At 32.5% G+C, this 25,499-nt stretch overlaps 4 protein-coding genes and 3 non-coding genes across 7 annotated transcripts; 5 read left to right on the top strand and 2 right to left on the bottom strand.

Annotated features, from left to right (window-relative positions):
- Window positions 1–4,319: 4,319 nt before the first annotated feature.
- TRNAK-CUU (transfer RNA lysine (anticodon CUU)) lies at window positions 4,320–4,392 on the top strand. Its single transcript has one exon. It is a non-coding gene; the product is annotated as a tRNA-Lys (tRNA).
- Window positions 4,393–4,469: 77 nt separating this feature from the next.
- TRNAK-CUU (transfer RNA lysine (anticodon CUU)) lies at window positions 4,470–4,542 on the top strand. The gene has a single exon. It is a non-coding gene; the product is annotated as a tRNA-Lys (tRNA).
- A 65-nt stretch (window positions 4,543–4,607) lies between these two features.
- TRNAK-CUU (transfer RNA lysine (anticodon CUU)) lies at window positions 4,608–4,680 on the top strand. The gene has a single exon. It is a non-coding gene; the product is annotated as a tRNA-Lys (tRNA).
- Window positions 4,681–8,457: 3,777 nt separating this feature from the next.
- On the top strand, window positions 8,458–10,923 carry LOC107901456 (uncharacterized). The gene is made up of 5 exons (XM_016827471.2): window positions 8,458–8,826; window positions 8,922–8,995; window positions 9,639–9,774; window positions 9,872–10,153; window positions 10,428–10,923. The coding sequence occupies exons 1-5, from the start codon at window positions 8,707–8,709 to the stop codon at window positions 10,683–10,685; spliced, it is 870 nt and encodes a 289-aa protein (XP_016682960.1). The 5' UTR covers window positions 8,458–8,706; the 3' UTR covers window positions 10,686–10,923.
- A 1,334-nt stretch (window positions 10,924–12,257) lies between these two features.
- Window positions 12,258–17,339, top strand: LOC107901455 (putative pumilio homolog 7, chloroplastic). Its single transcript, XM_016827469.2, has 5 exons — window positions 12,258–14,065; window positions 14,168–14,330; window positions 15,534–15,697; window positions 16,534–16,783; window positions 16,907–17,339. The coding sequence occupies exons 1-5, from the start codon at window positions 12,684–12,686 to the stop codon at window positions 17,009–17,011; spliced, it is 2,064 nt and encodes a 687-aa protein (XP_016682958.2). The 5' UTR covers window positions 12,258–12,683; the 3' UTR covers window positions 17,012–17,339.
- A 156-nt stretch (window positions 17,340–17,495) lies between these two features.
- LOC107900032 (MDIS1-interacting receptor like kinase 2) lies at window positions 17,496–20,803 on the bottom strand. The gene is made up of 2 exons (XM_041095121.1): window positions 18,124–20,803; window positions 17,496–18,041 (listed from the first exon to the last, which is right to left on the bottom strand). Exon 1 carries the CDS (start codon window positions 20,742–20,744, stop codon window positions 19,419–19,421), a length of 1,326 nt encoding a protein of 441 aa, XP_040951055.1. The 5' UTR covers window positions 20,745–20,803; the 3' UTR covers window positions 17,496–18,041; window positions 18,124–19,418.
- Window positions 17,746–18,888, bottom strand: LOC121203290 (MDIS1-interacting receptor like kinase 2-like). The gene is made up of 3 exons (XM_041096421.1): window positions 18,484–18,888; window positions 18,124–18,403; window positions 17,746–18,041 (listed from the first exon to the last, which is right to left on the bottom strand). The coding sequence occupies exons 1-3, from the start codon at window positions 18,886–18,888 to the stop codon at window positions 17,746–17,748; spliced, it is 981 nt and encodes a 326-aa protein (XP_040952355.1).
- Window positions 20,804–25,499: the final 4,696 nt, after the last annotated feature.

Raw genomic sequence — 25,499 nt, 5'->3', positions numbered from 1 at the left:
TAAAGCTGTGGCCTACACTATTTTAATATTCAGAACTTCATATTTGTCCGTGCACCATACATAACAAATTAACCCATTGTAAATTTAAAAAGCAATAAAATGACAAGAAACTGACGTCAGGGGAAGAAGAAAGAACTCAGTAAACGTGTCAGGTGGATGTTAAGTCCACGTGAGAGATAATAAAGAGAGAAAGAGAGTTTTTTTTATGGTCGGTGGGTGGGTGGGGCCCCGTTACCCAAGTTGGGGCGGTGCCCCTATTTTGTACAAGTTTGCAATCATTGTTCCGTTGTTCATTCTAATACATCGGAGCCCATTGAATTAAATCGAGATTAATTTAGAATTCTAAATTATGGTTAAATTGATAGAAATTGGTGATGTATTATGTTTTATCATTCATTCTCGTTCACCTTAGTGTGGCTTAGGCTGTTTACTTTTTTAATATAAGTAAACCAATTGTCTATCTAAACTCATCCTTAATTTTTAAATTCTCAACATATCTTAATATTTTGGTAAAATTATATTATTATTAGTTCATTTATTATGCTTTAAATGGTAATAATTAAAATTTTTAAGTGAAATTTTGTCATTAGTTATATACTATGTATAATTTGTGAACTTGTGAATTTAGTTCATACTCTTCAATTTAATTATTTTCCAATTTTCATACTTCGAATTTTAAATTTTAAATATTCAAAAAAGTATAAGATTAAAAATGGAAAAATTAAAGTACAAAATTAAATCCATAATTTATGCAAAATATAGAGATTAATTAATAGTAAAATTTGCTTCCTTTACGCGTTTGGTTGACATTGACATCATATATATATTTTTTTAATAAGGCGTAAGGATTCACTAAAAATTAATCTCATAATTAGTGATAACTAAAGACTTAAACACAAGTCATTTGTCATTTTACTTATTTACCAATTGACGATTTAATATTGGTATACCCCCTCAACGTATCATTCCACGTGTCCTATAATGGGCAAACCAAAATAAGATAACCTTCGCTATGTTGATGCGTGGGGATAAAAATAAACTTATGAAAAATTAATGAAGATTTCAAGGCGTGTACCAATGCCACTTTATTTAAAGTTCTATTCGTCTCACCTATATTTCGGTGTGTAACAGAGTTACTATCAAATGAACCTCGAGGATACAATGAAGCCTAATAGTTGTCTATGTTTTTCATTGACGAAAACAATCCACTGAGTATTGAGTGGAGTATAGTAAGAATATCTATTTCTTTAAACAATTTTTGCATTAATTCTTTATAAAACAATTTAGGAATATTAGAAATAGAAGAGAATAGAAAGAAAATTTTTATGTGATTTTGGTGTGTCCTACTTATAGGAGTTCCTATGTCTCTTTATAAAAACATAACTAACCAAATTGATAGTCACATCTTTTAGCAACAAATACAATTATTCAATAAATATATATTTGAATAATTATGACTCTTTGATAATAATTAAGTAACATAACTTTTAATAACAAGAGACATAACTCATCACTATAACAGGGGTGAAGCTAGAACAATTTTTTAAGGGGGCCAAATGAAATTTTAATTTTTTATAATTTATATCTTTAGAATTTTTAAAGAGTTAAATCAATTTTTTTATAATTTTAGGGAGGGCAAACTGCAATTTTACCTTCCTAATTTAAAATTTTAAAATTTTTTAAAGGGCCTAAATAATAATTTTTTATTTTAAGGGGGTCGGGGCCCCTACGAGCCCTCCTAGCTTTGCCTCTACACTATAAATAGTGACTACTTTTGATTAATAATCAAGTAGCATAACTTTTGAGTACTTATAAGTTTCTATTTGCAATTATTGGAACACTATATATATATTGAAAATGTTCTAACACGTTGAACGTGCATGAGACGCAGGTAGAGATTCAAGCTCATTGATGACTCAACTATTCTAAAGAATCATATCCTAAAACATCATATCATCGTCATTGCAAGAGAACAAAATGTGATCTCACTATCAATAATCTTTAGACAAGACACATAGACATATTGATCCCCCAATGTATAAACTCACTATAGCACCTAAGAGAGGCCAGGAGACCACATCCCACTTTCTCCTCCTTCATTCTCCTCTTACCCTCTAAAATACTTTACCAGAGTCATCATCTAGTGGCTCTTCGCCTTAATCAAGGGTGAACCACCACCAAATCAACCTCCTCCTCCTCATTAATCTCATTGGTTAACAAATATGCTTGTATCATAAAAATTGGTTGGATAAAATTTGTTGATAATTGATTAAATAATCCATTGGTCTAATTAAGTTATGGCCCTCTCCAAACTACCCATTGTTTAGAAAGAAGATTAATTAAAACAGAAAACAGATAGAAATTCTTGTGACCTGTTGCTTCCTATGATGCAAGATTTTTCATCTAAAAGTCAGTTAAATTGGATTGGGTTCTTCTGGCCTCGAAGCATCAAGTCCAATGGCCACACAAGCTCAATGTTTTGGGCCTATTGTATAAGTAGCTCCCATCTTTTAAATGTTTGTTAATAATTTTTTTAATTTTAATTTAATATCATATTTATAGTCATTTTCCAGTATGATTAAAGGTTGCTAAATCTTGGTGTTTGACCGTTATTATTAAGTCCAATAGGCATGGTTTATTAAGGAGTTCATGTTGGAGCTGTAGTTGAGTCTGATTGGATTTAAATATGAGATCGGAATATTTTATATTTGTTTAAGTTTAATTCGATTCGGAATATGTGTTTAAAATTTTATTTAATTTTGAGTATTTTTTTAAATTATTAATTAAGTTGATTTTAAGTTCGTTTATATTATTTTTATTTTTAAAAATTTATATTTTTAATTTAATAGTAAATATGATATATGTTTTGTTTATTAAATTTTTATATATAGGTAATTTAATATTTTTTAGTCTATTTATATTATAATGTTATTTATTACTATAGATTTAATTTTAGTATGTTAGAAATTATTTAATATATAAAAATGATATAATATAATGCAAACTTAGAAAATGGGCTGGGCTCAAGAATGCTTGAGCTAGAGCCCAATTCATATTTTAAACGGTCATTATTTTGTTGCCTAATCTCATTTTTCAGGTTTAATGTTTTTGCCCAAACCTTTCTAAAGCCTTGAGCAGATAGTCTAAACCATGAACAGGTATAATTGATGTCATCATAAATAGCACTGTCAAATATTCTTGGGTAAGGTACAAGAATAGTGTGACACCCTATACTAGACTTGAATTACCAGATTCAGATATCGGATGTTACAAAACTAAAACACTTAGTAAAAATTTTACAACAGGCGTAAAGTCATTCTAAAACGTACTCCTTATTCCTTTATTTATTGTTCTTAAAACAAAAGATTAATAAAAAAGAATGTTTAATAATTTCATCAAAATTTTAAAAATAGCATATGACATTTGAACTTAAAACTTTGTTAAAGACAAACTTCTTTACGGCAAAGAATACTAAGTGTCATATTCTTATGGTGTCATTTGTGTGCATAATATTGCAACTCAAACTACTACCTTGGCGCATTTCTAGCTTAGTCCCTCCTGGCGTACCAACTCTTTAATCAAAACTTGCATCACAAACAATCGCTTGTAAGTTCAAACGATCTTAGTGAATTTTAATCCAGGTTACCTTTGATTGTTTATTCTTAAATTCCTCAACTTGATTTCTTTTTAGTCTTTGGCAGATATTTTTCTAATGTGTATGGGCCAATTCACTTATTAGATAGATTACAAATTTCACCACTCAATGCGAATCTCATTTCTTCTTCGGAAAACGAATGCATTACTCAGAAAAATATTCATACAGAATCTACTTTCGGTGGATTCCTACACAGACAGATGTTGAATACATCATCTAAGATGGTGTATTCACAGATATTATTCTTGACGGATACTTATACTAACTGATATTTTAAGATGAACTTTTCATCATAAAAATTCTATAAAAATTGATAACTTTTCATCATACTAAATACCCTGTAACGATGAACCATTAAGGGACTTAATTAACGAGAATTTAAGGCTGAATTGGATGCTTTGTATTTGGACGTTCATATATGATTCAACTTAAGTTTACTATATTCTAAATTTAGTTATGAAGTTGTGTTTTACGAGTAAGACTTTTTATATAATTTTATTAAATCAAATAATAAGTTGGTAAACGAAATAAATATATAATATAAAGATTCTTTTATTAAAATGGTTGATTCTTTTTAACAAGTTTGGTTAACCTCAGCATTTAATAAAATGAAAACTGAGAAGCTTCTTAATTACTGAACTTATACCTGGATCCGCGACAAGAAGCTCGTCTAGCTCAGTCGGTAGAGCGCAAGGCTCTTAACCTTGTGGTCGTGGGTTCGAGCCCCACGGTGGGCGATTTTTTTACTTTTTCCAAGCAACTGGAAACTATTAGTTTTGAATTTGTAAGAAATGTACACAATCAGTATTAATTGGCCCGTCTAGCTCAGTCTTTAGAGCGCAAGGCTCTTAATCTTGTGGTCATGGGTTCGAACCCCACGGTGGGCGATCTTTTGCTTTTTGCAAGGATTAGTTTTGAATTTGTAAAAGATTTACACAATCACTATCAATTAGCCCGTCTAGCTCAGTCGGTAGAGCGCAAGGCTCTTAACCTTGTGGTCGTGGGTTCGAGCCCCACGGTGGGCGCTTTTTTAGATTTTTCCAAGCTGGAATGATTAAATTGAAGTGAAGTGAGAAAGAGAAAGGACTAGAAGTGCAATTTACCAAAAATGGACAATGAATCAAGGATGGAATTGGAGAGAAAGTTCAAGGGCATAATTAGATATTTATGAGAAAAATCTCATGAATTGGTGGTAAATTTTGAACCCTTGGATGAAACTGAAATTTGAGAAAGAATGGTAACCATTAGATGAAAATGATGTTGGGATTATTTTATTATTTTTAATATTTTAATTATTTAATCAATAGATTTTTATGATGGAGAATTGTAGAATTCTCCTTCATTTTTCTTACATCTCATGCCACTTTCATCCATTTATGAATGAAACTTTCATTTTCTTTCAAGCTAGAAAACACCAAAATTCCATAGCAAGGTGATTTTTAAGTGAAGAAGATGTATGTTCATGTTGGAGAGAGAAAATCAAACTAAGTTTGAAATCAAGAAAATAAGGTATGAATGCATAAAGACCAGTGATGAAATAATAAAAAAACACTTCAGTAGAATCTTCATTTCAGATTCAATCCCTTTTCTTGCTCTAGTTAGATATTTTAGTTTGATCCAATTTGCTTTTGTATGTAAAAATTAATTAACTTTGAAATATCATAACACAAATTGATTTTAATCAAAATAATTCGAATATAAACTGATCTAAACTCGAAACAATTTATTTGTAATTAGTCAAGTTCGAAATGACTTGACCTGACATGATTATGCAATCCGAAATTATTTTTAAAAAATAATTTGGTGATTTGAATATGTACTGTACTAAAAAATGAAACATACCCTAAATAAATATGAATCTAAAATAATCTAAACTAATTTATCCCAAAGTCAACTCAACCCACAAAATGACAAAGGCTTCAAAATGCTTATGAAGCAAAAAAATAAAAATAAAAATCGAATTAACTCAAACTTAATCCAAATTGGAAAGCCTTCAATGTGGCATAGGAAAGATGCTGATGTGGCATGTTGCCTCCGGAAAATTTTTTAAAAAATAATTAATAAAAATCGAAACAATTTGAAGCATATCATAAATGAAAAAATCGAAACATTTAAAAAATTCAAATTGTTTTTATTAATAATTTATAATAATAATTCCAATATATAAATTATTAATTCAAATTTTCAATTTGAACTTTTTTAAGTTCGAATATATATAAAAATTCTGAATAAAAATTAAAAATATTAAAATTTGATTTTTTTTTCCAGTTTTTTTATAATTTTTAATATTTTTTTATAGTTGTTAAATTTTTATATTTTGAATTCATCTCGAACAAATTTGAACAAATAATTATCTAGATTCAAATAAACCTAGACAAAAGTATGTATAGATTCATTCAAGAAGTAATTTTTATAATTATTTTTATTTTTTAAAAAAATAGTTAATGTGGCATATCATGTGTCATCTCCTTGTGGCTACGTTAGCCACATCAGTGACTTTAATGGTCAAATTGGTCAACTAAACCTAGTTGATTTTATTTTATTTTTTCATTAAAGACCAAATAGAATGTACTTTTTTAAGGGCTCAATTGATTTTTTTTTTATTTTTTATTAAGGGCCTTTTTGACCCTTAAACCTTATAATTATAATAATTAAAAAAAGTAAGAATCAGCGGCCTGACAAAAAAATAATAGTTACAAAGAAATCAATTTGATACTATTATGTCACAAGTCGTAGATTAAAGCTTGTGACGAATGCACACATAACGTCCCATGGAGATTAACTAATTTAATGTGACTCATTTGATCCACTTGAACTGGCCTGATTCGTGTAACACATGGAAAAACCTATCTACTTGGAGCCTTGGTTGCTCAGTAAAATACTCTTTTAAAACCAAAGTTACCATGGTGAATATTGTAAATCATAAGGGATTAGATTGTATAGAGTTTAAATATCTTAAGACTCTCATCTTATAGATAGGCTTTAATCTTGACAATTATATCGTTAGATCTGAGATAGCTTAGCTATAAATAGAGGCCTTTCATCTCATTTGTAATTACTATTGAGGTTTTTGAAAATTTTGATAGTGTTTACCATTACTATTAAAAAGTGATTTTGAGAAGAAAAAAAATGTTAATTTAGACATATTGTAATGTAAAAGATTTAATGAATAATAAAGAAATAATTTCATTAAAACACTTTTCTAGAAAAGACAAAAGCTAAAAAATTCAGGTTTTTAACTCGAGTTAAATCTCAATTTAAAATTAATATTTGTTTTGAAAAATTACTTATTTATTAATTTTTTATTTGAAATTATAATTTAAGTTTAATTATAAACAAAACCTTAATAGAAAGTGATGACATGACTATTGGGAGAGGTTGGCTTTGGGCTTTACGGTTTTTTTATTAATGGGCCGTGGAGAAGAAAAACAGAGCTTTTAAATGGATTTTTAAAAATTTAAAGTTATTTTATATTTTATTTTATTGGAATTAAGTAATTATCTTTAAAATTTGCACAAAATAATTAATAATTTTCATATATATTAAAAGTATATTTTTAAAAATGATTGAAAAGCCTAAAATAGTACACTAAAATATACTAATATGCATGTGTATCAATTCCAATAAAAAACGGTAAACATGCTGGTACAATATCGACTATCTTAATTGAACCAATTGAATATTATTGGTTGAATTAAACGGACCAAAAATTAGCTATGAAAGTTTTCCAAAGTAAAAAAAAAAAAAAAAAGTAAACTAAAATCTTAAAATAAATTGTAATTAAAGAAAACCTTGATGAATTGGCTACACTAAAATTTTAAAATGAGTTTAATCTTAAAATAATAAATGTTTTCACTGCCTAGCTAAACACAAATAATTAACATTATATCAATTTCTTTTTATTTACTAATTTTCATTATTTAATCCAAAGATGGTAAGAAATCCGAATGGTGTAGTGTGTTTACTAGAAAAATATCTTCTAAATTAGTTCTTCTTCTTCCTAATTTCAACATCAACCAGATAGCTGCCAAAGAGGCAATTTGAGCTCCATTCATTTCCAATACTAACATTTTCTTTTTTTCCTTACAAATTTTAAAGAACAAGATAACCAATCATTTTCTATCTTTTCATACTACATTAATGGGTGAATTTTATTTAAATTTCTCTTTTCATGTCCGCTTCACTACTCTCATTATTTCTCTATTTTTTATTTAATAATTTTTATAAAAAAATTTTCTATTTTTGATATATCTTGATAGTTGAAGTATCCAATTTTAAAAAAACGGTTGTTTTTCTCCGAAAAACTTTGAGAAACTTTTACGACATTAAATTAAAAAAAAAAAACTGAGTCGTAAGCTTAAACATCAATATACAAATCATCCAAAATTCCTGCCGACATCCCTTTGCTGGTTCCAAATATTTTAGTTAATCCTTGGTTTTTATGACATTTTGTTTTTGTCAGAAGGTTTTTAAGACATTTCAAAAACTATAAATATATTTGTGTGATATAATTTTAATAAAAAACTAGCTTTTAATATTTTTATTTTATATACTCTTTAATGATAGTTGTGAGAAAGTTGAAATATCATTTTTAAAAATAAAAGATTCATACCATCACAAATTACTATTTGATTCTTTTTTATCCATCTGAATGTTAATGTATAAATTAATTTATATATTGTAAAGTAATTTTCTCCACCAATGATTATATTTATATTCAAATCAAACAAAAATTGTTAAAATTTAAATCTAAATTTTAATTTGCAAATTCTTCTTTTAAATATATTATTAAAACTTGAAGAAAAAAGAAAAAAAGAAAATTCCAGATCAGGGAGGGTCAGTGGCAGGACAGGCTTGTCATTTCTCTGTCAGATCCCGTTTTCCTTCCTTCATTCGCTTCACTCTTTCTAAGCTCTAAAAAAACACACTCCTTTTGAATCTTTTTTTTGGTGGTGCACAGAAGGATTCGAAGGCATTTCTCCATTGTTGTTTTATTCAATTACAAGCTACTTTTTGTTTTGGTAGTTTTGAGAGTGGAATTAGGGAAAAAAATGGAGAAGAGCACTCCAATGAGGAAACCACACACTTCCACTGCAGATCTACTCACTTGGTCCGAGACTCCTCAACCGGATTTCACCGCCTCCGCCGCACGCTCCACCCGCCCTCACCAGGTATTTTTTTTTTCCTTTCAAAAGAAGAAAAAAAAGATTTTGTTTGGATGGTGAGTTAGTGTACTTGATTGATTTATTTCGTTTATTAATGGTAGCCGTCGGATGGGATCAGAAAAGTGGTGTTTGGAGGTCAAGTGACCGATGAAGAATTTGAAAGCTTAAACAAAAGGTGAGATCTACTTCCGCGTTCTTCCTCTCCTACAATTTCTTCATTTTCTTTGTTTTTTTTTTAAAAATTTCTTTGGTCATTTGTAAAATTTTTGCTCTACGTTCTGCATTTTCGAAAAAAAAACGCTGTTACTATAGTTTTCTGTTTTTTTTTTTTTAAAACAAATTGTTTCTACCATTTTCTCTCTCTTTATTATCTAAAATACTGTTTTGAAAAGAAAAAAAGGCCTCAAATCTGCAAGTAATTTAAAACTTTCTAGTTTGATCTGTTCTATTATCTGTGATTGATTTCCATATTAGATGTTATTTATCTGTCATTAATTAGCGATCCATTGGATCTCCGTTCTGCTCCAATTGTACCAACCGTTGAAGGAGATCTTAATTGTTCCAGCTGTAACTTTCTTTAACGTATCCAATCAATCCTGTTTTCCTGAGTTGGATTTCTAATGCTTTGTGAGGATTGATGATTTAATGTACATCTACAATCAGTTAAAACATTAAATATTCATTTCCACCGAAATGTCCGTTCATTTTTCTTTCAAGATTCTTTTGTTAGTTTCGAATTGTAAACAGAAGTTCAGTAAGGCTGTTTTATTGCTGTTTTTCTAATTCACTCTGCTGCTGTCATCTGTTGCCATTTCCAGGAAACCTTGTTCTGGATATAAAATGAAGGAGATGACTGGTAGTGGTATTTTTGCAGCCGATGGAGAAAATGACGAATCAGAACCTGGTAGCGCAAACCCTACTCCAAACAACAAAACAGCAATACGAATGTACCAGGTTTCAATTTGTTCATTTTTTCAGTTATGTTCAGAACATAATAACATATTATATTCGTATCATGTTTAAAAAAGAAGTTTATGTTTGCCATTGTCAGCAATCTCTAGCTGGAATCAGTCACATCTCGTTTGCCGAGGAAGAGAGTATTACACCCAAAAAGCCAACTACTCTTCCTGAGGTGGCGAAGCAGCGTGAATTGAGTGGAACACTACAAAGTGAGGAGGCGAAGTTGAAGAAGCAGCTCTCCGATGCCAAGTCAAAGGAGCTTGGTGGACATGACATCTTTGCACCCCCACCTGAAATTGTGCCGAGGCCAACAACTGTACGCGCTTTGGCTTTGAAGGACAATTTTGACATGGGAGAACCTGATACACATAAAGTAAGTACATGTTAAAACTCCGAACTTACTAAATTCTTGTCATTGCTTGAACAAATTGTTCCTTGTGCAACAAATGACACCTAAGGTAGCTAGGGATCGTATATCAGGCTTAGCTAGAAGTATGAATTACATTGTTGTGCTTCACTTTAGCTTAGGGATTGCAAATCATTGCTTCCTATATTCTTGCTGAATTGCGATCATTATGTACTTAAGTTTGCCTAATTAATTAAATTTGAATATCTAACTGTTTATGAACTTGGATGCTATGCTGTAGCCTGCTGGAGGTAGCACGCCAAGTGAGGAGACCGTGGTTAAGACAGCAAAGAAAATACATAACCAGAAATTCGCAGAGCTATCCGGAAACGACATATTTAAGGGTGATGTTCCTCCGGGTTCTGCTGAAAAACCACTCAGTGTAGCGAAACTGCGAGAGATGAGCGGTAGCAACATCTTTGCTGAAGGGAAGGTAGAGTCTCGAGTCAGTAGCGGACGCAAACCCCCTGGCGGGGAAAGCACCATTGCTTTGGTTTAACTTCATAGGTCTAACACTGTTTCCGATTACCGTGTTTTTCTGTTATCTTCAGTGGGGGTGTGTGATTATGGGTTCTGGGAATTATGTTTTAGGTTTAACATGTCAACTTGACCTAAGAGCGTATATGCTAATTACTTGTTTCATAATTTTGTGCATTACCGTCCCGTTTCGTTGACGGTCTAGGGCTCTTTCAAGTCCAATTTTATTGCTTTACTGCTATATATGATTATTATCGCTATATGCTTTGTTTGAACCTCCTTTTCAAATGAGTCCTTGTTTCACTGGCAAAAGTTATAGTAATTTTCAAATGTATGTATACATATTCATACATTCGTGTCGAAAAAAGAGGTGGCGAAAGGGGAATGGTGAGCAGAGTACGGACCAATAATAATGAATGCCCGTATCATTGTCCGACAAAAAAAAAAGCCGCGCGGTTAGGCGAATGGAATTTGGCATTTAAGGAGAGCATGATCTCTGCCACGCTTTTGTCATTATTTTCAATGGTGGTCACCGCAGACCACTGTTTACATGCTTTCGGGTAAAATCCACACCGTACGAATCAGTGGCACTGCCAGATAGATACAGCAATAATTTATTTATTTATTTAGTAGTTAAGGAAGCTAAATACATTGAGTCATAATAGGAAGTTTATCTCACACCTTATCTATTTATTCATCTTTCTAAAAAATTTGTTATATTAAAAATATTAGGTTAAAAATGGGTTTTTTTAAAAAAATTAAAGCAATTTAATTCTTATTAATTTCGAAATTAATTATAGTGTTGATTTTTTCTTTTAATTTTACATATTTTGATTATTAATAACAAATTCTGTTAAAATATTGATCTGTAAATATTGTGGTATATTGTGTAAACATTTTAGGATCAAATCTGTTAACTGATAAAAAAATTAATATTGTGATTAACAATCATTAGTGACTCTTTTACGAAATTCAAAAGATCGAATTACTTTGATTTTTTTTCGAGATAAAATGTTTTTTTACCAAAATAATAAATAATTATAAGCTAAATCATAATTTATTTATTTCAAAATAAAATTCAAATTTTTTTAGTTTGTCTTTTTGACGAGATAGTTCAGGTAAATCCAGTCTGGTTGTTGAAAGATAAATCCTTTTGTTAATCTAATAATTCTTTTTTTTTCTATTTTAAAAAAATAAATATAAATTTCAGATTTTTTTAATTTTAATTTTTGACTTGGCAAATGTGAACAAGTACGGAAATAAATGAAGGTTGGTATCTATAAGATAGGAAAACTTGGTCATAGCTTTCAACACTGACATGGATTTGTTTATATATTTTTAGGCAATAACAATGCTTAAAGTAATATTTATTGTTAGTAAAAATAAAGTTTAGACTCTTATTTTCAGGTAGATTTTTTTTATTTTTTTACCGAAAAATATCAAAAAGTAAATTTTTAAAAATAAATAAATGAATAAAAATAATTTGGTCAATTAATCAAAACAAAAATCAAGCAGGTTTTTTCGCCAAAGAAGTTAGGATATTTTTTTTATTTGTCTATTTAGATTCAGTTACCTAAATAAAAAAATCTTAAATCATTTGAAAAAAACAATAAAAGAAAAAGCTTGTTTTTTTTGGAAAAAGATCCTCTCTCTTATTTTTCTCTGTAATTTTTTTTTTTGGGTATTTCACAGTATAGTGGCGGCTCACCTCACTCCAATGGCGTGAGCTTAAAACGTCAATAATCCTTACCGTACACCATCCTTTTTTTTGTAACCGTTTCTCGCATACAAAAAAAAAACCCATCATTTTTCTCTTTAAAAGAAACCCGAAAACCAAATCAACCAAAAAATCAATCTGAAAAGGAAACGTCTTTTTTTGTTTTTTTGGGTGTTGGTGTTCTTCTCTTTTGTCAACTTTGTTTTACGTAAAAAAAAACCAAAAAAAAAAAATCTCATTTGGGTTTTTGCTTCTTAGTATCTGTAGAAATTTGGGTTCTTTTTTTTTGTTTTTTTTTTGAAGATGTATAAACTGGGTGAGAAGAAGGAGCAGAAGATGATGACAAGGGACATGAAGAGAAACAATGAGCTGGAAACTTTATTTAGTAGTGAGATCTCTGAGGCTCCTCCTCCATTGCTCAATCTTCAACACCATTCAACAAAGGGTAGAGTTTCTCCTTCTCCTTCAAACTCTTTCACCAATGGGTTCCCTTCTTCACCCGAAGATACTCCACCATTTGAGGACCAACATCACCATCACCACCACCCCAAGTTTCATCACTGTGGACTCTGGTTGGATTCTAAACGGTTACCCGATTCCCATTACAGAAACAAGAACGTCAATGAAAATAAGTTGGTCGATGACGGTTTTGGTTTGTGTGAGAATCTGTATCAAATGCATATTAGAGATGATGAAAGGGATGGGGATACTTCTGGTCAAATGAGGAAATTTGAAAGGGACCCAGATGGTTTCGCCTTCAGTTTTGGTGATGTCTCGTCTTATCACGCTGAAAAATATGGTTCTTACGATGGTTTTAACAAAGGGTTTCAATCGTCTCCACAACAAGTTTCGATGTGTTTAGATGGTGGTGATGTCTTCAGCTCCACCTTTCTTGGGCTGCAAGGTACTGGATACGAAAAGGGTGATTCATTTGGGTCTTATAGTATTGGTTACAATCAGTCCAATGATTTGTCTTCAGTACCGAGTTGGCATGATAACCAAAGAAACTATCTTTTGGAGCAGAGAATGGAACAGGGTAGGGGATTGGATAATAGGGGGATGTTGCTGCAGGGTGCTTTTACCACTAGGCCCTACATTGGTAACCCTTTTGTTTGTTCCCAGCAATGTGGAATTGATGGTAATGGAGGAAGAGCTGCCATTGATTCATTGAGTTCTCCCGGGTTCTTGCACAGTAAGATTCCTCTTGAGGAGAATGTAATGGAGGATCATAGTGTTATCATTCAAGGAAGAGGTTTGAAATATGATATCGAGAACAAGGGCTTTGATTCGTTCAAATGTTGTAAGAAAAAGACTCTCAAGGAGTTTGGATTGCAAAACCTGCAAGAGAAAAACTCTAAACTTGATAAAAGACATGGAGAAAATGTGATACTGATGCCAAGTCCATATTCCTTAGTTGAGTTTCAAGGTTGTATATATTACATGGCTAAGGACCAGAAAGGTTGTCGCTTCCTACAAAGGATATTTGATGAAGGAAGCTGCTTGGATGTTCAAATTATATTCAACGAGGTTATTGATAACATTGTTGAACTAATGATGGATCCCTTTGGAAACTACCTTGTCCAAAAGTTGCTAGATGTGTGTAACGAAGACCAAAGGCTGCAGATTATTCTCACTGTGACCAAAGAAACCGGACAGCTAGTGAGGATTTCCTTGAACACATATGGGTATTTGCTTCATTTATCATTCATTTCCTTTTCTTTTTAATGATATTGTTTGTCAATATATATATATGTTGCTAAGGGGGGATTCACCGTGCTATATTTCAGTACACGTGTGGTACAGAAGTTGATTGAGACTCTCAAATCCAGACAACAGATTTCTCTTATCAAATCTGCTCTTAAACCTGGAATTCTTGATCTCATCAAGGATCTTAATGGGAATCATGTGTTGCAGCGCTGCTTGCAATGTCTTAACAATGAAGATAATAAGGTATAAAGATGAGGGGTAAATTAACTTTTGAGGTTTAATATTTGTTCTCGTAAATTATCCCAATCATGCACATTTCTAAGTTCTTTTTGTTTTGGGCTAATTGTTACTTAGAACCATATTTTCTCTCTAAAATGAATCACTTTTCATGTGTGGTTCACTACTATTTGTTTAATATGTTGTGAAGGTCATGTTATGATACCATCATGAGTTTTCTTTTTGACGATGACTTATATTTTAAGTCTCAAAATACACATTTTACATTGTTTAGTAACAGTTTATGCAACATGAATCTTTTGCATTGTATTAAATGATTTTTACTCATCCAACTTTCTTTGTTTCAGTAGCATGTTGTAGGTTCATTAATTAATAAATCAACAGGAACTGTATTAAATAATCTGGCCTTCAACTACAGTCTCATTTCATCATGCCAACCTACTGCATGATCTATCTCTAGTTAATTATTTGAACATATGTCTTGTTCCCATGTATTTCATCTTGACAAAGGGTACTCAATTCTTCTAAAGAAAATTGTATGGCTATTTTAGGGGTCTTTATTCTATGGCCTATTACCTATGCACTATTTTGTCTCTGATGCCATTTGGAGGCATACCTTGGTTTGATTCAATACAAAGTTCGAAGGTTAGAGATCACAACGATGTTCTGTTTGAACATGTAGCTCATCTTCGTCGGTTCAGGGTATTCTTTGTATGTATACTCTTAGTATATTTTAACTCATTGTTTTTAGGAGTGTGTTGTAAACAGGCAAAAGGCTTTCTTCTACAGGCTTAATTATGGCTATTTGGTTATTTGCATATTGCCGATGCATGAGAGTCAACTGTCATGTGTCCAAGGAGCCTGTTAGAAGGAATCTGTTCCATCTTTTCGAATATTTATTAATGCAAATATTCTTTCCATGGGATGAACCAACATGTTACAGGTTATAATAGCAAGTGAGATAATATTAAACTCTTGTACCTTGCAACTTCTTATGATTGATCAAGCACTCCTCTGTTGAGTTGTAAACTTACAGAATTTTGTCCAAATTCATCATGGAGTATGCTTCTTTTCATACCGTAGTTGGCAGGCTTGGTGCATTTCTGTTTTAAGAATTCTATCTCTACTTTGATTTCATGCATTTTCGTATGACCTAACATCTTATATTTTTACTAAATTTTGATTCTTAAACTTTTTTGGTTGATGCAGATTATTTTTGATGCCGCTGCAAAATTTTGCGTAGATATCGCCACTCATCGCCATGGCTGCTGTGTGTTGCAACGTTGCATTGCTCATTCCAATGGACCACATCGAGATAAGCTAATCACTCAAATTTCCAGAAATGGACTTCTTCTTGCTCAGGATCCTTTTGGGTAATAAGTGAAGCTCTGATTGTTTATTTCTTTGCTTCCTAGTTTTCTGACAAATTAGGTTTCCATTGCTGGTTCTGACTACTTTAGAAATTTACTTGAATCAAGTTGAGTAAACTTGGATCCAGCTTAATGAAAAGATCAACCCACTTACATATTTATGTGATTAGCATGCTAATGAATTGTATCATCATGTAAAAATTCATGATAGGATAACAATCTTGCTTCATAGAACAGGGTGATGATTGGCATCTTTCATTAGAGTTGAATGGATGCATCCTTAGGGATTGTCTACGGCCAATAGATCAGGTTTTTGAGAGTCATTAATCCATTTAATAAACATAGCCATTTCTCTTTTGGTATTTAATTCTTCAGCCACTTCTGTTCCTTCTACCATATGTCAAATGAGTATGGTATGTACTCATTGGTATTGAGAATACATGACAAGCTAACATCTTGAGCTCAATGTGGTGCCAGACAAGCTTTCATGTCTCAAAAACCTGCCGGTAAGTACATAAGATTTGCATCGCATCACATTAATCTAATATTGATGGGTATTTTACATCTAGAATGCTAACATGCTTATTAGTTATAATTAGTTGGCTGTGAATCGAAATGCTGTCTGTGCTTTCTGGTTCAGCTTTTGTGTCATTAGCTGCAATATATGTGTTGGATTTTTTATTTTCTACAATTAGATTCTTCATAGCTTTAATTGTCTTTCTCCTACATTAGAAATAGACTCATCCTTAGAACCATATATAATCATGAATGACAAGGATTTCATCTAGAAAATGGCGCTCTCTCTCTCATTTGTAGTCTTCTTTTGTTGTCTGGAACAGGAACTATGTTGTTCAGTACATTATAGAGCTGAAGGTCAACTCTGGCAACTTACTATCTCAGTTCAAAGGGCACTATGTTCATCTCTCAATGCAGAAATTTAGCAGCCATGTGGTTGAAAAATGCCTCAAGCATTTTGCAGAGAGTAGGTCTCAGATCATCCGTGAGTTAACCTCTGTTGTTCACTTTGAACAATTATTGCAAGACCCATTTGCCAACTATGTAATTCAATCTGCTTTAGTAGTAACCAAGGTAAGGGAACAACTTGTCGTTTCTTCTGCCATTTTTTATGCTTTGATTCATAACTAGTTCAAATCCGCATGAAACCTCCCATAGGAATTCTCTTCATCACATAATCAATTTTGTCTTGAGTAGGGTCCTCTACATGCTTCTCTAGTAGATGCGGTTCGACCACACACGATCCTTCGTACCAGCCCGTATTGCAAGAGAATTTTCTCAAGGAACCTCCTAAAGAAGTGATCGAAGTCAGTTTGCCAAAGTGTTGTTGTTCGTCCAAAGTTTGCTAGCTTGTTCAGTACAAAATAAGTAAATGTCCTGGGATTACTAGATAGAGAATGTAACATGAAGCTACTGGTGCTGAAGTCTTTGATGAAAAGACTTACAGCCTCAGATCAGTGGATCATCTGCTTTGGAAAGAGTCCTAAGGATGTAGAAGAAAATTTTTGCTTCTAGTTGTTTATTATGTAGTTGCAACTTGTATTATTCTGTTGTCTTGTTGTTGTCTTGTCGAGCCAAACTTTGGATGTATGATATTTTTATCACGTTCAAGGACTTCAATTTCTGCTTAGGAATGTTGCAAATCTTATGCCCCAATTTCCCTTTTTCTCATTTGGAATTTGGAAAATAATTGAACATCATGTCAAGTTCTTCAGAAAAATAAGTGAACTTTGCTAAAAACAGAAGTTAATTGTCTAAACCGTAATTAAAATAGAGGGCTTAAAAGTATGAAAATATAAGGGTCAGGTAAAACCTTTTTATTCCATAGAATAGAACGTATGATGAACTGTTACAGACAGATCTCAAACAACTCCTATTGCACTACAAGTTCTCAAGGAAAAGGTAATTAAGGTTATAAAAATGCTAATCCATTAACCCATTATAACCACACAAAAGCTAAACAAACAACATTAGAGCAAATACCAAACGTTTCTAAGGTGGTATCTTAGATGAAGATCAAAGAGTCGTAGATGGGACTAGATGTGGTCGAACAACAGCTGAGAAACAGTGTGCACGGTTGGCCGAGATTTTGAATTGATATTTAAACATGAAACAGCCAACTTCAGGATTAATACGAGTTTGTTCACAACTTCCGGCAGTGGAGGTGCAAGCCTTTGATCCAACACATTGTTTAGTGGAATGCTTTCAGCAGTTAAAATTGATAGATTAGAGAGAAATTCACCCGGATATGCCCTGACTATCAATTCCAATGCCAGCACACCAAAACTAAACACATCACATTTTTCAGAAACTTGCATGGTGTAGGAAAGCTCTGCAAAGAAAAAGAAATAATAGTTGATAACAAATATTATCCTCTATGCTATGTCATCTATGGAAGTAAAATGAAAAACCACCTGGTGCAATGTATCCGTTTGTTCCAGCTATATTACTCCAATTGGATGAGTCTGGATTGAGAAGCTTAGCAGTGCCAAAGTCTGAAAGGTGAACTTCATACTCCAAACCAAGCAAAATGTTGTTGCTTGTTATATCTCGATGAACAATGGACGGTGAACAGTCATGGTGCAAATAGGAGAGGGCATTAACAACACCTTTGACAATATTCACCCTCTTGTTCCAGTCCAATTTCTTACATTCTTCATCATTGCAGAGAACAGAAGCCAAGCTACTTGTATACTAAAAAGGAACGACCTGCAGAGGAACAAAAACCGTAGAATTTCACAATATTTGTGTCTTGGTTCTACTAATGCCCTTACGCCATTCAGGAACTGTCTTTGATCTGCCATTTCACCGGTATGCAATGCATGGAATTTCTTCACAGCTACAACATCTCCTGATGACGGCTCTGCTTTGTACACATTTCCATATCCTCCCTTCCCAATGCAATATTGAGCATCAAAATCTTTGGTGGCTCTAATGATCTCTTCATACAATATTCTTCCATTAAGGGGAGTGACAGAGAAAAATATTTCATCACTTGCATTGCTTTGTCTTTCTTCATCTGTATCTATCTTCCTCTTCTTGAAGGCAAACAACAAAGCAATTGATGAAATCGAGAGACCAGAAACCAATAAAAGAGGGAACATAACTACGAAAAGGGTTTTGTTGTTGTTGTGACCCTTCTTAGAAAAAAGGTGTGCAAGGCGGTAATCCACTAGCATTGCCACATAATTCTTTGTTTCCTCTCAATTATTGTACTGAAGCATTTAGAAATGCTTGGCAGTTGGGAATGGGACCCTGGAGCTCATTGTATGAAATGTTAACAGTGTACAAGCCCCGGAGATGCTCCAAAGAGGCTGGGATTTCACCAGAGAGATTGTTGTGAGAAAGGTTTTACGTCTCCAAGATCTGCAAACTTTGAAGTTCCCCCGGAATCTCCCCTGAAAGCATGTTGTGACTCAAATCTATATGAAACAGCCTAGTTAACTTGCCTACTTGAATTGGAATATTTTGGCTAAACTGATTGATGCTCAAATTCAAGTAGAATGACATGGACAGATACCCTGTAGTTTCAGGGATGGGCTTGCTCAATTGGTTTGCAGACAAGTCTAGATACAAAAGCTTGGACATAAGTCCTAGTTCCAGGGGTATTGCACCACTGAGATTGTTCCTTGCAATAGATAGGATCTCTAAACTTTTGCACAACCCCCAATTGGAAGACACTTCACCATAAAATTCATTGTCACTTAATTCAATGAATTTTAGATTCGTAAACGCTTAAATCTTCAGATATATTTCCTCTGAGTCGGTTTCTTTCAAGGTAGACTCTCTTCAAGCTAGTGCAATTTTTCAACCCTTGAGGGATTGGTCCGGTAAGCTGGTTGTCATTTGCTGTGAAGTATTCAAGTGATCCACCACGGCAAAGGCCTTGCGGCAAATTTCCTGTCAGATTGTTGTGGTCTAGTTCTAACACGCTCAACTTCATCAAGTTTCCAATTTCATTAGGAATGGAACCTGAGAGCCGGTTGTCTCGGAGGAACAGAATTTCCAAGTTGCTCAAATTGCCAAGTGAAGCAGGAATAGAGCCATTGAGTTGGTTTTCACTCAACTCTAGGTCAACAAGAGAATTCAAGTTTCCTATCTCCTCAGGAATAGGACCAGAGAGTTGATTTTCATAGAGGTGGGCAAGTGTAAGAAGTCTCAAGTCACCAAATGAGGTTGGGATCAAGCCAGATAGATTGTTGTGATAAAGGCTTATTTCAGAAAGAGATTCCATATTCCCTAACTCAGAGGGGATGGGACCTGAAAGACCATTGTTAAACATTTGAAGCACCCTCAGTTTTTTCAAGTTTCCAAATGTGGAAGGGATGGGAGCAGTTAGACGGTTGGTGTCCAGGTAAACTTCAACTAAATTCCTAAGGTTTCCCAATTCTGGAGGAATGGGACCAGAAAGGGAATTATTATAGAGAAGCAAGGAAACAAGTCGACTTAGTTTACCGAGAGAAGCAGGAATGCAACCATTTAGCTTGTTGCTACACAAGGCAAGGTCAGTGAGAAATTTGAGCTGACTGATTTCTCGAGGAATTGAGCCGTTCAACTGATTTCCAGCAAGGTGGAGGGTCTGAAGATGTACAAGGTGGCTAATTTCAGGTGGGATTTTCCCAGAGAACTGGTTAAAGGATAAATCGAGGTAGGTGAGTTTGGAGAGCTGACTGATTTTAGGTGGGATTATGCCATAAAGTTCATTGGTGCTAAGGTCCAACTCTGCAAGATTAGGCAAAGACAAGAATGGAAATAAATGGAGCGTACCTTTTACACCATAGCCAGTGAGGTTAATCTTTATAACACTGTCGGCATGGTTGCAATGGATTCCAAACCAAGCACAAGGACTTGTTTTGGTATTTGGGTTGTTGGAAGTATTCCAGGAAAGCAAAACAGAATGGTTTTGGCTTTGAAGGCTGGCTTTCCATTTGAGGATTGCCAATGCTGCTGCTGCAGAATCAGAAGCAACATTAAGAGAAGAACATAGTAAAGTAACACACAAGAGTAAGGGAGCAAGCAAGGTTAAACTCTTCATGATTAACAAATGCTCTGCACGCAAGTAACAGCCATGATATGAAGGTTAATATATAGATTAATTGCAGTAGCCTGTACGATCAAACTAACTATTAAGTCTTTCAACCCTCAAATAAAAAAACTTTAAGTCTTTCACCCATTTTTCACTCCATAGTTTTATGTCTTTGTATTATAATAATTTATGTTGGCCGATTTAGTGTCAAGAAGACAACTGTCATATAAGACTACAAAATGGAGATGTGGAAAAATGGATTCAGTGTAGCAACATAAATCTATCCCTCTAAGTCTTCGCATTCTATTATTTTATGTTATTCCGTTAATTTCGTTGGCAATTTTTGTATCCCTCTAAGTCTTCGCATTCTATTAGTTTATGTTATTCCGTTAATTTCGTTGGCAATTTTTGTACTGTACTTATGATAGACTCTCCCTCTTGACTTGGACATTCACACAGGCAATAGGCTTTTATCTCCCTATATAGAGGTTAATTGTGCCTGTACGATCAAAATAACTATTAAAAGTCTCTCACCCATGTTTCACTCCAAAGTTGAAGTCTTTGTATTATAGTAATTTATGTTAGCCCCATTCAAGGTCAAGAGACCTTTGCCCCTTTCAGTCTTGACGTATGATACACTGTCCCTTTTGATTCACACAGGCTAAAAGCGTCTCTCTTTCTGTTTTGGGTCCAAAGCAATCGCATTTCAGACAAAGCTTTCTGCTATTACAGGGTTAAAATTGTCACATGAGACTTGAAACAGAAGATGTCGAAAAATGAATACAATGTAGTAACATAAGTCTCACCCATTTCTCAAACCAGTGTCGACTTGTATCTAAGTGTTTGTTAATGGTCGTTGGTATCTTTTATAGTTGGCTTATCATAGACTCTCCATCTTTATTTTGGGCATTCACACAGGCAATACGCTTTTCTCTTTTGTCTTCTTTGGGTCCCAAGCAATAGCATTTCAGAGTTTATACCAACCCTTCTGTAATTTAAACGAGTATAAAATATCATACGAGGCTCGAAGTGGGAGATGTGTACAAATGAATATTTCACTGTTCTAACTATAACTGAAACAAAAATTGATAATGTTTCAATGAATTCAGGGTTCCAAAACAAGAACTAAGATACCAGAACTAAAAAAGAAAATTTCTAAGAGGATAAATGACGAACATATTGCGAGCAGAAAACGAAAGAACTCAAAACTTGACCACGCAATAAAAAAGAAAGGAGCACATTCAAGACGGGAAGTCGGAAGAGAAGTAACCCAAAGATTGAAAGATGATAGCGTATCCAAAATCAAACCAAAGTTTGGCAAACAACTAAACAATGTAAGACTGATGATTCCTTGATCATCTCTAACAATACCACCTTGTAAAGCCCTTTCACTTTCAACTCTGTTTTTTTATTTAAGTAGTAATGCAGTAAAAAATACATGTAAGCTCCATTTAGTTGATATCAATCCATCTACATTTTGTAAATGAAGATTATACCTAAATCATTTATAGTTTTTCTTTTCCTCTTTTTGGTAAATGAAACAAATCATTAGTTCTTAAATGTTAATGAAAATTATAGGGTGAGTATCACCAAAAAAAAGCTTAGGATTGAGTATAGTGACAAATCAATGTTGGTGAGTTCATGAGTTGATTGATTTAAGAAAGGACTGTTACAAAAATTTCATCTAATTTATACCAAGGCCTAACGAGAATGGAACTGCAGCTTCTAGACCATAGCTGCTAAAGGTTAATCCTGAAATGCAGTTCGGCCTCACAAATGGGTGTCACCATATAATTGGTTGCTTGTGCGTGTCATCACAAATTAACAATGTCAAAATAGAGGTATTAAAGTGTGTAATGGAATATAAGTTTAGATACTAATTATATATATATATATATATATATAAAGAAAAAGAAATACAAACTATATATTTTTAGACAAGTTTAAGAGTTAAAACTATACATTCACTCAAAAATGAATTCAAAGGTGAAAGGAGAAAATGAATCATTAACCAAAGCAAAAAAGAGATTTTGAAACAAAAGTAAATGATATGTAAGTTCAAATTTATAATTTGAACAAAAAGAATATGAATTTGCATACTTCAATTTCTAACTTTCTGGGCATCAAAAGCTTAATGATATACTTGAGAGACAAAATTTATTTAGTTTTGACAAAGATGGATTATATTTTAAGGGGCGTATTTGAAAAGTTACCTAATAATTGGATTAGAGTGTAATTGCTTGTAATTGCACATCTATGTCATATTTGGGTAATCACTATAATTTGTGAGTCCCAGTTAATTGAGTGTCATTGAAATACTCCAGTCGTATTTTTTAATATTTAGGGGTTGAGAATTGGAGTAATTATATAGAATATAAATAATTACACTCAATCCAATTACCCATGGAATTCCGAACATGTTGATATATGATTAAAACTTAAAAAGTCACTTTTTTTTTGTAATAATAATGTTTTAATTTTAGGACATATTTTATTTTTTAAAATATAATGATATGCTATTTTACTGATGTTGTTTAAATGATTTGAAATTTTTATTGAGGAGAAATAAATTTTTATACATTTTAACCAACTAAATAATTAATTAAATTGCATAATATTTGTTGACACCATTTTTTTGATGAAAAAAGGGGTCGACTTGGGTTTTGGAAAATGAAAACGAAAATGAGAGTCGCCACCGATCCTTTTGATGAGGTGTGATCGGATCACCTCGAAAAGTGGTTGTTTTTAATAAATGATTTGATTTTATTAAAACAACAAGTTTGGTCCACGAAATTCAGAAAAAAACGGGTTCGGGAGTCGGTTACGCACGAGGAAGGATTAGCACCCTCGATACGCCCAAAATTGGTACCTAGTTGATTAGTCAATGTCTTAATGTCGAAAATTGAAAACTTTAAAGAAATTTAAAATACGATCCTTAGAAAACTCGAATGACATGGATTAAGATTTAAGAGAATATTTGGCTATTTGGTTAAATGGAAAAATCGAAACCCAGCGCATTAGGGCACGTTTCCTTAAATTTCCAAACGCAAAATATTATCTTACTTCGAAATTTTTAAAAGGATATTTAGCCATTTGGTTGAATGAGAAAAATCGACACCCAGCACATTAGGGCACGTTTTCTCGAATTTCCAAACGCAAAACATTGCCTTATTTTAAAATTTTTAAAAGGATATTAAGCAATTTGGTTGAACGAGAAAAATCGACACCCAACACCTTAGGGCATGTTTTCTCGAATTTCCAAACGGCAAAACATTGCCTTATTTTGAAATTTTTAAAAGGATATTAAGCCATTTGGTTGAACGAGAAAAATCGACACCCAGCACCTTAGGGCATGTTTTCTCGAATTTCCAAACGGCAAAACATTGCCTTATTTAGAAAAATTTTCCTTTTTTGAATTATGGTGTTTATATGCATAATGGAATATTAAACATGATAATGTGAAAAAAAAATGAACAAAACGAATAATAAAATAAATTAATCATGCATATACCATAGCAAATAAATAAACTAAAGCATAAAAATGGACATATAAATAAATACATAAAAGAACATAAAAATAAAGGAAAATATATAAAAATTATAAAATATGAAAAAAAATGTACGTACATATAAAGGAAATATGAAAGATGTATATATGAATTATAAGATATGAAAACATAAATATTTACATGTATATATGTATATAGATTATAAAATGCCAAAAATATATACTATATAAGTATGTATGTTAAAAAAATGTTTACACACATAAACTTATAAAATATGAAAAATATGTATATATAAAAGGTATTTAATATGTATATTAAATAAATCATATATGAAATATATATAAGCACTTATATAATAATAATATAATATAATATGACACATATATTTAAAATTACATAGTAAATATAAACAGAAATATAATGATAATAATAATCAATACTAATAATAATAGTAAAGACGATAATAATAATAATAGTAATATTAAAAATAATAATGTTAAAAATAATAAAAGATGCTAAAAGGGGACTAAATAATAAGAACGCTGAAAAACACTGACTAGATTGAAATAACAACAAAAAAACAATGCAGTTTCGAAATAAACAAAAGAGGAGGGATTGGTTTGAGCGCTCAAATAACTAGGAGGGGGCAGATGGGAAATAATCCCATGTCGGCAAAACGACGTCGCCCCAAAGAAGTACCATGGCATAGTTCATGGACCAAATCAAAAAAGAAGCAAAATTATGTGGCCAAAATCAGAAAATGCAACAAGGACCGAATTTAAAACGCCGCAAAGGCGGAGGGGCCAATTGCGTAAATATCCCCTCAAGTGAAAAACACACGGATCCTGGTCGGACGGGTCAGGTCGCCCGCGAGTTGCGCCAAACGGCGCCGTTTTGAATGTTTAAAGGGCTGGGCAAAACGGTGCGTTTTGCCAACCTATATAAATCAAATTTTTTTTAAATTCATTTTTCTCTTCTTCTCCAAAAAAAAACAAAAAATTTCCTCTCAAGTTTCTCTCTCCCTCTCTCTCAGCCCAGAATCCGGCGAGGAGGGCCGCCGTCGAAAAAGGTACTTTTTTTTTACAATTAAACGTTATATATATATAGTTTTTTTTAAATAGGAGAAACAAAATCGAAAACCAATAGTTTCAAAAGAAAGAAAAATAAATAGAAAAACAAGAAATAAAAAGGAAATAGATCTTATACCAAAAAAAAGTTTTTTGAATCCGTTTTTTTTGCTCTTTTTATTTCTTGA

The sequence above is a fragment of the Gossypium hirsutum genome, chromosome D06, assembly GCF_007990345.1.
Source record: "Gossypium hirsutum isolate 1008001.06 chromosome D06, Gossypium_hirsutum_v2.1, whole genome shotgun sequence".
Lineage (NCBI taxonomy): Eukaryota > Viridiplantae > Streptophyta > Magnoliopsida > Malvales > Malvaceae > Gossypium > Gossypium hirsutum.
Note: the sequence above shows the minus strand (reverse complement) of the source record. Positions and strands in the feature narration are given on the sequence as shown.

Excerpts from the sequence above, each read along its gene's own strand:
- LOC107900032 (XM_041095121.1), bottom strand. The coding sequence starts at position 20,744 with ATGAAGAGTTTAACCTTGCTTGCTCCCTTACTCTTGTGTGTTACTTTA.
- LOC107901456 (XM_016827471.2), top strand. The coding sequence starts at position 8,707 with ATGGAGAAGAGCACTCCAATGAGGAAACCACACACTTCCACTGCAGAT. Across the intron at positions 8,827-8,921 it reads GCTCCACCCGCCCTCACCAG|CCGTCGGATGGGATCAGAAA; the intron begins GTATTTTTTTTT and ends TATTAATGGTAG. Across the intron at positions 8,996-9,638 it reads TTTGAAAGCTTAAACAAAAG|GAAACCTTGTTCTGGATATA; the intron begins GTGAGATCTACT and ends TGCCATTTCCAG.
- LOC121203290 (XM_041096421.1), bottom strand. The coding sequence starts at position 18,888 with ATGCTAGTGGATTACCGCCTTGCACACCTTTTTTCTAAGAAGGGTCAC. Across the intron at positions 18,404-18,483 it reads AAAGACAGTTCCTGAATGGC|TATACAAGTAGCTTGGCTTC; the intron begins GTAAGGGCATTA and ends GTTCCTTTTTAG. Across the intron at positions 18,042-18,123 it reads AAACGGATACATTGCACCAG|AGCTTTCCTACACCATGCAA; the intron begins GTGGTTTTTCAT and ends TTTTCTTTGCAG.
- LOC107901455 (XM_016827469.2), top strand. The coding sequence starts at position 12,684 with ATGTATAAACTGGGTGAGAAGAAGGAGCAGAAGATGATGACAAGGGAC. Across the intron at positions 14,066-14,167 it reads ATTTCCTTGAACACATATGG|TACACGTGTGGTACAGAAGT; the intron begins GTATTTGCTTCA and ends GCTATATTTCAG. Across the intron at positions 16,784-16,906 it reads CTGCTTTAGTAGTAACCAAG|GGTCCTCTACATGCTTCTCT; the intron begins GTAAGGGAACAA and ends TGTCTTGAGTAG.